The sequence below is a fragment of the Pituophis catenifer genome, unplaced genomic scaffold (genome assembly GCF_029215685.1).
Source record: "Pituophis catenifer annectens isolate HBS135680 unplaced genomic scaffold, rPitCat1.0.hap2 SCAF_3, whole genome shotgun sequence".
NCBI classification, from domain to species: domain Eukaryota; kingdom Metazoa; phylum Chordata; class Lepidosauria; order Squamata; family Colubridae; genus Pituophis; species Pituophis catenifer.
This window is the reverse complement of record NW_027256883.1, coordinates 73603348-73615087: the sequence shown is the minus strand read 5'-3', so window position 1 is coordinate 73615087 and position 11740 is coordinate 73603348. Positions and strand designations below refer to the sequence as shown.

Here is an 11740-nt window from a genome sequence, read left to right as displayed (position 1 = left end):
GAGTCCGCAGCCCGATCCTAAGCGGGCATTCCCTTCCTTGGGAGAGAGCATCTCGGAGTTCCTTCGGGCTGGGTGTCTTAACTATAACCGCGTACTCGGAATTCGGCGCCCATCATCCCCCTCAGGCTGACTGCGAGGAGGAAGCCAGAAGGGAACGGTAGCCCTCCCTCCCTCCCTCCCTCCCTCCGGTGCATTGCAACTGTGAACGTGTCCCTGGTAAGGCAGCGATCCTGTACGGGGTTGGTCCCTCCTGGGAGAGGGCACAGAGGGGTTCGCTGAGGAGGGGATGCCCCCTCCCATGTCTTTCCTCTTCTTGCAAGGCATCAGTCCGGCGGATGAGAGCGGGGCTTCACTTCAAAGGACCAGGAAAGGATCAGGGCAAACGGCCCGGCTGGAACGAAGCTTTTGGTTTCGAGCGCGGAGGATCGCGCTGCGCGAGGTCACCAAGAAAAAAGTGCTTGTCTCTGCTCTGGCTTCCTCTTGTAGGGAGCCGTGGGCCGTGGGAGTTCTTCCGAGCCCTTCCCTGGCCCTGCTGGATTTTGGAGCGCCTCTGCAGCCTCCCACCGTCCTTCACTTGCTCCTGGCCGCCTGCCGGCTCCTTCCGCTCGGCTTAGGAGTCCGCGTCTACATCACACAGGGCTTGATGTCCTGGCAGACGGTTTGGTGGTGGTGGTGATGGTGGTGGTAATAAGAGCTGCTGGCCGATGGGTGGAAGGACGAGATGCCGTTGAAATTGAGGACGAAATCCTTCCGGTCGCACACCGGGCTGGGGTGGTGCTGGTACCGAGGCAGGCCCACTGCGGAGAGAGAAAGAGAGAGAAGGTCAGTCCAAGGAAAGCTCTGGGGACGGAGTGGGTGACGGGTGGGTGGGAAGCAGGGAAAATGGGGACAGTTGTCCTGGTGTAAAATGGAGAGATGGGAATCCATAGGTAAAGGAAAGGAGATTTCCCCCTCTCCTCCCTCCAGGTTTTCACTTTTGGAGAAGGAGCCCAGGAGGAGTCCAAGGGCCCCTCAGTGCTCTATGTTGGTCCATGTCCCCCACTAAGTAAAATAACAACAATAATCCTACATTCAGAACTGTATTGGGATCTGAACCAAATCTTTGCCGTTTCCTCCTTTGCTCCTGAACTTCTAATCCCAGAAAGTTCGCATTTGTAATTGTAACAAAACTCTTCCAGCTTGAATGGGGGGGGGGGGTGCAGGGTAGTGCCACTAATCACACCCTCAAAAAGTACTGGGGGAGCAACCTTTTCTGATTCCCCTCTAATCGATTTGCGTGTCTGTCTGTGTGTGCTTCTTTGAATCAGTGTTTAATCAGGGTTGACTCTTGGCACCTGCCTGGACAAATCCTTGCAGTTTTCTTGGCAAGATTTTGGCAGTGGTTTGCCATTGCTTACTTCTTACGGCAGAGAGTGAGTGACTGGCCCGAGGTGGTCCAGCTGGCTTTGTGCCCATCTCCCAGTTCTAGGCCAATGCCTGGATAGCTTAACAAATTGGCCATCCCTATTACCAATAGACCTGTTCATTTTGTATTAGACTCCTGCCTTCTTTCTGGAGACTGCATACATAGCACTCCTTCCTTCCTTCAGGGTTTTAAGATATAAAAGGGTGGGTTTTTTTTGGTACAACAGCCTTGTGAGATAGGCTGGGCTAAATGAGATTGACTGGCCCAAAATCACCCACTGTTCCTTCTGTGCCCAAGGTGGAGTTGAACCAGAGATTCCCCACTCATTCTTCAACACCTCTTTCGCCTCTGCATCTTCCCTGCTATCTTCCCTGCATCAACCCCTCACTGGTACTGTTTAGACGGGAAAGGATTTTGATAGCGGGCAAAAGCTGAGTCCTGAAGTGAATGGAACATTTCTCCTAGCCTTGGCATGGCTGGGCTCGCTGGCTGGCCTGCTCTTCATTACAGTGAAGAGGTCACCAATCAAAAATGTAACCCAACACCTCCAATTTCTTGAATTCCCCCCCCCCTCAGGTCTCCATTTAGCCTTAAGCAGGCTGGCTGGGAGGAGAGTCAAACCAATCAAAGGCCCAATCAATCAACCAATCAGTCAGAGGCATTTGGACTCTGTTTTAATTAAAATAAAATTAAAATCAACTTCATCAAAAGGCGGTGGCCTAAACATCCCTTTGTTTTTGTTAGTCTCATCACCGGTAAAATCTTCCATGTTTGCAGCTCAAGGTAAAAATAATGGGAGAAATTGAGACCAAACTCCCCCCTCCTTATTTACTAGTTAGCCACTCTAAATTTCACACTGGGAGAGAGGAGAGAGTGGGCTACAAACATACTGTAGTAAGTAATAGTATTTGAGAGGAGCACCATCAATGCTTAGGCAGACAATGCTGGTTAGAAGACACAATAGGATGGAGAAGATAAAATGTTTCCATGCTCCACTCCTTCACTCCCCTTCCTTATTTCATTACAATCCCATAGGCTTCGGAACTGAAGTTAAACCATCCATGCAGAAGGTTTTAAAAAGTGCCCAAACTCAAGAAGAACCATGAAACCTGCAAAAGGGAATCTGAACTTGAGTTGGATCCCTGATTTCCTTGGGGCAGCTCACCATCTGTTTATTCCTAAGAAAGCAATGTGCTTCTTGCTCTGACCTCTTGTGGAAGGAGGCTTCAAGGTTTCTGGAAGAGGTTGTTTTCTTCCTACAGCTGAGATGGAGTGCCTGGCCCAAAATCACCCAGCTGGCTTTCATGTCAGACAGGACTAGAACTCAATTTCTCCTAGCATCTAGTCCAACGCCTTTAACCATTACAGTACATGAACAGGCCTTATCTTGGGAATCCATTCCTGAATCATAATTCATGTCTAAATAGATGGCTTGGAATTATCAAACAAGTTCCAATTCCTCTGGGGGGCACCCAGTTGGAGAAGGCCCTGCTGAAAGAGCTTTACCTAGTCTTGTTTACACAGGTCAACCGCTTTGAGTTCAAGTGGGGGAACCCAAGGTAAATTTATATAGGCATTCGATTTCATTCAAATGTTTAAAAAAAGGCCAAGGGCATGACAGTTATAGTAGTTCTACATTCATATGCCAGGCAAATGGAAAAAGCAGGAGATGCTTTAATGGCTGGGCTGCAACTGGGTGGAATCCTGCTTGCACCCATTCCCTGAATGACTTGGAGCACAAAAGGCTGCTCAAATATCTCCTGGTTCCAGCTGGCTAATTTTAGAGCTGGGACTTCATCCAAAGGAAGTTCCAAGGAAGTTCAGCTGCATACAAACTTCCAGTCCAAATGCAAATCTATGTGCCTTTCCCTTCAAAGTGTGACCTTGTTTCTTATTTCCCACTTGGCCCTTCTAGGTCTGCTTGGCCTGTTTGCAGCCCCAAGCCAATGTTAAGCTTTCTGTTGGAAATCTACCAGCTTTAAACAATAAAGGATGCTTCCTTCCTTGGTTGAAGATGGTGCCCACAGTTCCCTACTCTTTCTCCTCAAATCACCCAACACAGATGTTTACACGGGCTTCAGAGCCACAGGTCAATCCTATTAATGTCTATTCAGAAGTAAGTCTTATAATGGTGACATCAGAGAAAGGAATGCAATTTAGATGAACTGTTTCTTTTTCGCCTGATTTTTTTCACTTCTGTACACATGTGCACACACAGGTACCCACAAAGCTGGGTGTGGTGTTTTGTTTCTATGTAGCAATATAGTTTAAAGTTTAAATTGCAATCAAATCAGTTAAGACTCAGATCCTAAAAGAGCAAGATGTTGAAGGGATGCCCTATTTCTTCACCAAAGCTCAATTTTGGTCATTTCGAAGTTTTTTTTTTCTCCTCTCCAGATTGGGAGAAAGACAGAATTAGATACTTTAACTTTGGCCTGCAGGAATGGTGAGTGTATTCCATGAAGGACCTGGAAGTTATTTATTTCTTTATGGCCTCCATATCCACTTTTTGGCTGGTCCTAAAGTGAGTGGCAACAAGAAAGGAATAAAAACCAACCAAACAGCCCAAAATGAAAACAAAACTTGGACACCAAGCAGCAGAATCCCTATCAATCATTAAGTCACCATTTGGAAGAAAAGTGCAGGATTCAAAGCGGATTTTCAAGAAACGATCCCATTTCCTTTTAGGGAGATTATTTCAGGTCTAAAGGCCTTATTATAAAAGTAAATAAATCTCTCGTGCATTCAGTTAATCTCTCCTCCTCTCCCCTCAAATCCTGATTTCAAGATAGGCTCCAGTTACCACTTGTGTTAATGGTATTAACAGCACCAGGATTTTTACACGGAGGCTTCCCTGTTTACAACCAGAGCCTCTCGTTTTCGAGGCAGGGTATTCGAGGTCAGTGGAGCTTGGGTGGATTTCCTTCAAGTAACACTTCGCTAGCATGGGATCTCTTGTGTCCAGAGATCAACTCCAAACAGCCAAGCAGAAGGCTTGGAAAAAGTAAACACAAGGCACAAACAAGCCCTTCTTCCTGATTTTAGCCCTGGGCGTTTGCAGTGTAGATTTCCTTACAGTGAATTTAAGGACCTGCTTGTTCTACTAAAGGGGCTCATCCACAGGAGCCTCTTCTTGAATCCCGCAGAGAATCATTGGTTTCCATGGGCTTTTTTTCTTCTCCCCCCACCCCCACCCCCGACAGAGACCTGGCAAATGTTCCAAAGATCCCAAAAGCTCCGTGGTGGGGCCGTCTTGCACTTTTTAACCTGTTTTAGTGGAGTCAAAAGGCGACCAGCCTCCCCCCCCCCAAAAAAAGGCAAAGGATGTATTTTGCTCGTTAGGTTGCCTTTTTTCCATTTGAGGGTGAAATTCGGCCTTAGTAGGATAGAAGGAAGGATATTTTAGCTGGTCAGGCACGTGAATTTCTAGGACATCTTCCAGGCTCTTCTCTAACCAACGGTGTGGTTGGGCATCTGAGCTCCTGGGAACTGGAAAGCACCCTCGACTCTTCCTAATGAGCTAAGGTTTACCAGTAGAAAGGGCCGGAAATGATTTCAACTGAATGGGCTAGAGAGGATCAGATACGTCCTAAGGAAGTAAATCGAGTTTCTGAGAGCTTGAATAGGTCCATCCATCCATCCATCCATCCATCCATCCATCCATCCATCCCTATTGTTTGCTGGCCAATCAATACGGGAAGGCCGGAGTTTTGCCCTTATCTTTTCCTTCCAGACATAAAGAGGTTAGAAGAGTCAACTATCATTCTCTCTTTCCTCCAATTAGCTGTTGGCTCTCCCAGTGCCAGCGGCTTCAGCTATGATTTTGCAGCGTTTCGAGAAGGCAATTGATGCTTTCCCCCCAAAAAAACCCAAACAAAAAACCCGTCCCCATTGTTCCCAACCCACGTCCAGCGACCCAAACCAAACCACGCCCGATTCTTTCTTTCTTTCTTTCTTTCTTTCTTTCTTTCTTTCTTTCTTTCTTTCTTTCTTTCTTTCTTTCTTCCTTCCTTCCTTCCTTCCTTCCTTCCTTCCTTCCTTCCTTCCTTCCTTCCTTCCTTCTTTTCCCTTCTAAAAGCCTCCAGGGGAAAAAAAAACGAGATCTCTGGTTCCAATCTTGTTCGGCCTTTCCCCAGGGGCTAACCAGAGAAGGTGGAGGTGTTACCAATTCGATCGCGCTAAAGAGTGGATGGTTTGCTAAGGCTTGAGTGGACCAGTTTAAAAAAAAAATCAATTGGGAGAGAAAAGAGGCGGTTTTCCCCCAGCCTAGGAAATGACCCACTCGGCGTAGATCTCGAAATCTTCTAGCAAGGGCTTGTGGTTGGATGGAGACATCTCCTGTGCGAATTTTCGAGACACCCCCTCCCCCCGAACTGCTCATTTCAATCCCAAACCCAAGACTTTGGAAACTGGGTGGTGGGGGACTTCTCTTGCCTTTTCCAGGGCAGTAGGCCTTGGAAGCTTGGCCATAGTGCCTTCCGTTGAAAACGCCTGGTGTTTACCAAGAGGGAACTGGTTCTCCTCTGCAGATCTCCTCGCTTTGGACCCTTCGGACGTGTCCTTTCACCTATGGCTTTGCATAGCCCTGTCAGCTCCAAACTCCCAAATCCTGCCCTCGCTTTCAAAGACTCCAGTCTGTTGGCTCAATATGATAGAAAGCCCCGTTGGTTTACATAGGACTTCTTTTCTTAGTAGCCCTCCAGGAGATTCCACTACGGAATATTGAACGCCGCCGCCGCCTTCAAGAAAAACCAAGGAAAAACCCACTTGCTTTTTTGAAAGCACCTTTGGGACACCGTGAGGTTTAGGTTTCCAGCCGACAAGAACCACAAGGTTGTGGTTGCCAGCTGTGAAAGAATGATCTTTTGCTTTCTAATTATATTTAGGCATTAGTTGTCTTTAAAAAAGCCAGCTAGGATAATTAAAAGATCACTTCGTCTGAGAATTTAACTTCGTCTGAGAAGTTAAAAAGTTATTCGAATTCGGGCGGAGGGGTCTTCACATCCGATCTGTTTACTCACAAATAAACTTCAGGATTCACACCCCAGGTTAAGCAAGATAGATTTCCTCCTTTAAATACGCACACACGCGCATGCATACACACAAATATATGTTTAAAAAATCGGAAATAGGAAGCTCTGGGTCCGTGGCTTCTTCAGGGACGGAAACAGGGCTCATTTGGGAGGGTCTAAGTGATCTCATGGAACGCCCTTCTAAGTATCTCTTGAGCGATCGTACTTCACGAAACAGCTTTTTCTTAAGCTTGTGAGCTAAGGCTCCATTTCTCGGAGAGCAAACGTCATGAAGGCCTTGGCGGTCACCTCTGAGTAAATACTGAAAATTTACCCTCTCTTTTACCACCTAAGGAACCCAAAGAATAAGCAGCAATTCAGCCTGTGTAGAAGCCATCAAAAATGCGAAGGGTTATCCGGAGTCCCACCGGGCTTGAGGCCGGCTACGGCGTTGGTTAAACCAAGTTGGGGCTCGGACTACAACTCCGTTTTAAAGAGAGATGTGTAGTCAGGAATTGGTGGGATTATTCTAATTGCAGCCTTTTAACGTTGAAGAAAAAGAGGAGAGATTAGAGATTTTGGTACGGTGGAACTGCATTTTACTGAGGAGTTGTACTTGACGTACAATTCGGATAGGGGCATTTTGTTTGTCTACTCATTAAGGTCAACAACCGAAATTATATTTAGATCTCCAGAATCGAGGTATTAGGAACTGGACGGAAAGAGGCAAAAAGAAAAACAAAAAGGAATGTTTTTCAGGCTCCTGTCTTAAAACCCCATTTCAATTCTTCCCTGTTATTGCCGTTGTTGTTAATAATAATGATGTTATTAGGTCACTTTTAAGAAAGATCTTCCAGGGGACGATCATTTTCAAATCCCCGGTTAAAAACCCAACGCGCTGAGATGGAGAGGCAGTTGCGGGAAGGTTTCTGCAGCTGATTGACAGCAGGTCACCGAGGAGAGAAACCCAAGCAGCGGACAAGGTCGTCTGTATTTGTTACTTGTTGAAATTCCCATAAAATTGAACAAGACCTCACTCTCATCTGGGTTAAGTCAAGCTCCAGTCCCCTTCGGTGTGGTCCAGCCCAGACTGTCTTTGTTTTGTTAACCTCTGAGACCCACGTTTAAAAAGGTTATTTGGAGAACCCATCTCCTCCTCCTCCTCCTGCCCCCTCCTCCTTCCTTCTCAATCCCAGCTCAACATCTTTTACCCATTTCGGAGCCTTATTTTCTCCTCTCTCTCTCTCTCTTTCTCTCTCCCCCAGATTTTTCAAAGCTTTTTTTTTTTTTAAAAAAGCAACATATCGCCCCTCTCAGTTCCTTCCAGTTATAGAAATAACCTGAGCATCTTCTTTCTTTCTTTCTTTTTTTCTTTTGCATTTTGGAAGAAAATGCACAAAGCTCGGCTCCTTCTCCCATACCATCTGTAGAATGCGTTGCAATGACCAACCCCCCCCCCCGTTTTTTTCAATTAGCCCGGTACAACACTGAGTATTTTTTTTTAAATAAACATACAAAAGTTCCTTTAGAGATTTAAGCGTTTTCTTCCTCTGGGGAAGAGAGAAAGGGTTTGAACCAAGCAAAATCCCACACCCCACCAACCCCGAGAAAATATACTAAAGCTGAGCATTATCTACAGGAACACACAGCCTGGGAGTGTGTAAGGAAGGCTTTTGGTGATTTCAGCGGGGACAGAAACAACGCAACCCTAACCCTTCTTTGCTTGGGATGTTACCGATTCCCCAAGAGTTTAAAAGGCCTACTGCGAAGACGTGCGCAGGATAGCAAAGTTAAACAACAACTCAAACGTAACAGCCACTCCAAGGGACCGACTCATAAGGCCTCATAAGACTGAATCCTTCTTGATTTATTAACTCCCGGCAACTGTATCTTTCCCTCCCTCCGAGTGTTCATTCCTCTTTTCTTTCTTTCTTTCTTTCTTTCTTTCTTTCTTTCTTTCTTTCTTTCTTTCTTTCTTTCTTTCTTTCTTTCTTTCTTTCTTTCTTTCTTTTTTTTTTCCTGCCTATCCCTTAAGGGGATCTCGCGGCCCATTGTCCTACCCAGGTTTACTGGGAAGAAAACAGCTTCGAATGAGAAGTCATCGGACCGCATTCAGTTTCTTTCGGTGTGTGTGTTTGCTTTGAAACACCCCGTTTAAATTTTACCTCGGCCATTCAGCCTTGCCCGAAGACGAGACTGGGGAGCCTGGCACCGTCCCCGGGGGGGGGGAGGCTAAGAAAAACACCAGGTGCTCCGAATGGTAGAAATTTGCTGGCGCCTTTTCCCTCTGGGTTCTTGAGAGGGTTTGTGTGTGCCAGGAACAGTGAGGATCTAATAAACACTTAATTCTGGATCTTGAGTGTGGAGAAGCTCCTGGAGGCGACCGACCTCCTTGTCGTCCAGGGGTGGTTGCTGAAGTAAGATTTGGATGGAGGGTATAGCGAGGTAACTAACAACGGAATTCGAGACCGATCTTGAAAATACCAAGATGTCTCGAGGCTAGACTGCAGATGTGCATTCTCTCCTTAACCCAGTTCTACTCTTCTCCCCACTCCGCCCCATCCCGCACCAATCGGCCCATTCCTCTCGCCCCATCCCCCTAGAAAGCCTTTTGCTTTCTTACACCAAAGCTGGTGTTTTCTCTGAAAACATCTGTACTGGAGAAGGACCTTCTCGGCTTGTTATCTGACAGCTACAAGTTAACTTGAGCGGGGCGGAGGGATTTGGTCTCTCTTCCCCACTTCAACACTCAGGAGAAATTTTGTGATTTGGATTTTTTTTTTTGTTTAAATCTACCCTAAATTTCACTTTGAGGTGTGAGAAACAATGTAATTCCCCTTGAAAACACACACACACACAGCTCAATCAGGTCGATTGCTTGTACACAGTATAAATAATCTCGATCAAATACTACACGGCAGCATATACAAATCCAAAGTTCCTCTCCAACCTTCCGATCTGGCTGCGATTCTGAGCACCGGTAAATTTGCTTAGGATCGCAGCCAGATAATCTCAGATTTCTCCCTCTCCCGCCTCCCCACCCCGCGCCAGGACTCGCTTTTAGAAGCGATTCGCTTTCTTCTCTCTATCCCCTTCAAGAATGCGTTTCTCCAATTTATACACGTGAGTAAAAAAAAAAAAAAAGAACACAATACCCACGACTGCCTAATTTTACATCTTCTAACTTAAAGCAGCTCCTATTGAAGTGGCAGCCAAGTTAAGTATTCAGAGAATCTCCTGCAAAGAACAGATTACGGGTTTATGGACTTCAAACTCAGTGTTTCTCAACAGGATTGGACCATCTATAAACTGATTAGATGGCCAGGAAAGTACCAAAGGAGAGGGATTTGCAAATGGGATTGCGGTCCCTGCAAGTAGGAGCAGGGAATGGAAGGGGAGGGCTGTCCTTCTGGGCTCCAGAGGGTGAGACTGATCCCGCGGGGCTGTTCCCATTGCTTAGGGGGCAAGGCAATATTGACTCGCGGATAAATTGTTCCACTGAGTCCTTTCGATTTAGCCAGCTTAGTCTCGGGGCTTCAAAGTATGTGCGTGCCTAGGATTTTGATTTCTGCCCTCCCCCCCCCCCCCCCGAGACCCGAATCTGGCTCTGGAAAAACCTTCGGGGAGTATTTTCTTTCCAGATTCCCAGGAAAGAGGCCTCAGCCTTTGAAAACGAAGCAACTCGCTTCGGGGCAAGAGGGAAAGAGGAAAGGAGGGAGGGAAGGACCGGACGGTACCTGAGAGGTCTTCCCTGCCGTTTTGGTGCAGGTAGCTCTGCTCCAGCGAATAGGAGGCCATTCCCGAGTGGAGGCCCGCAGGGGCGGCGGCGGTAGGCGGCGGCGGCGGCTGCAGGGCCTGCTGCTTGAGATAGGGCGAGGCCGCCGAGGCAGTCCAGTGTCCGGCAGGGCTGCCGTAGGGCGAGTGGCACTCGATGGCGCTGGCCATGGCAGGCGAGGAAGGCACCGGGCTGCTGCTGCTATCCGGCCCGTAATCTGGACCGTTGGACGGGACCGGGCAACTGGCCATGTACGTGGAGCCCGGGTTAGGCGACATGTGCGGGACATGATGGGCCTCGTAGGCAGCGCCAGCCTGCATCACGTCCAGGGGGTTGTAGCTGCTGGGGTGGCAGCCCAGAGGCGCGGCCGGGGGCGCCTGGAAGTCGAAGCCCTGCGGGAGGAAGCTCAGCCCGTTGACCATGCGGTGGTACATGGTGGGCTTGAGCGCCTGGCATTTCCTTCGGAAGCCCCGCGGGCGTCGTCGGAAGGAGCCTTCCTCGAACATGAACTCGCTGGCCGGGTCGATGGTCCAGTAGTGGCCCTTGCCCGGCCGGCCCAGCCCTTTGGGGAGCTTGATGAAACACTCGTTGAGCGAGAGGTTGTGCCGCACCGAGTTCTTCCAGCCTTGGTAGGCGCCGCGGAAGAAAGGGAAGCGGGCCTGCAGGAACTGGTAGATCTCGCTCAGAGTCAGCCGCTTGGAAGGCGAGCTCTGGATGGCCATCACGATCAGCGCGATGTACGAGTAAGGCGGCTTCTCCGGCCGTCGCAGCCCCGAGCTGGCCTTCTTGGGTTTGGATGGCGCGGAGGAGGAAGCGCCGCCGCCGCCGCCGCCGCCGGGGGTTGTAGAGGTGCTGCTGCCGGTGCTGGACGTCTCCAGGGCGGAGGGAGGCAGCGGAGGCGGCGGCTGGTTCATCAAGGCCGGGCTGCGAGGCACCGGGCCCCCGATCTCGGAGCTCATGGAGGCTGCTCCTCCTGGGCCACCTCCTCAGCGGTCTGGCAGCGGCGCCCTGAACATCTCTGCCTCCTCCCTTGCGCAAGCTTTTCACCCGCTCCCGGTCTCGCTCGCTCTTTCACACAAGCACAGCGCCCCTTCCCTAACTCCCTCCCTCCCTCCCTCCTTCCTCTCCCTCTCCCGTCTGGCCCCCTCCTTCTCTTTCTCCACCACCGCCTCCTCCTCCTCCTCCTCCTCCTCCTCCTCCTCCTCCTCCTCCTCCTCCTCCTCCTCCTCCTCCTCCTCCGGCTCAGGAGCCTTCAGTTCTCCCGGGCTCCGCTCTCTGCCCCCTGCCTGGTGGCCTCCTGAAGCCTTTAAAGAAGAGGAAATCCATCAAACCGCTGCGCCGCTTTTGCGTTAAAGGCAGCGCAGCCAAACAAAATCTGCAGCGGTCTATCGCCTGGAGAGGAGTGACGGGGGGGGGGGGGTAGGGGGGATGCGCCGAAGGAAAGGAGAGGGAGGGAAATCCCTTCTCCTTCACCCCCTCCCTTTCCTCCCCTTCTACTCCTGCTCCGCTGAATTTATCCCACAACTCAGGCCCGAAGGGAAGCGGAGA

General features: G+C 49.2%; 1 protein-coding gene across 1 annotated transcript; it reads right to left on the bottom strand.

Annotated features, from left to right (window-relative positions):
• Positions 1-624: 624 nt before the first annotated feature.
• FOXF2 (forkhead box F2) lies at positions 625-11151 on the bottom strand. The gene is made up of 2 exons (XM_070942547.1): positions 10155-11151; positions 625-797 (listed from the first exon to the last, which is right to left on the bottom strand). The coding sequence occupies exons 1-2, from the start codon at positions 11149-11151 to the stop codon at positions 625-627; spliced, it is 1170 nt and encodes a 389-aa protein (XP_070798648.1).
• Between the last annotated feature and the right edge of the window lie 589 nt (positions 11152-11740).

Coding starts and splice junctions, on each gene's coding strand:
- FOXF2 (XM_070942547.1), bottom strand. CDS start 11,151: ATGAGCTCCGAGATCGGGGGCCCGGTGCCTCGCAGCCCGGCCTTGATG. Junction 798..10,154: donor CGGCAGGGAAGACCTCTCAG/GTACCGTCCGGT, acceptor CTCTCTCCGCAG/TGGGCCTGCCTCGGTACCAG.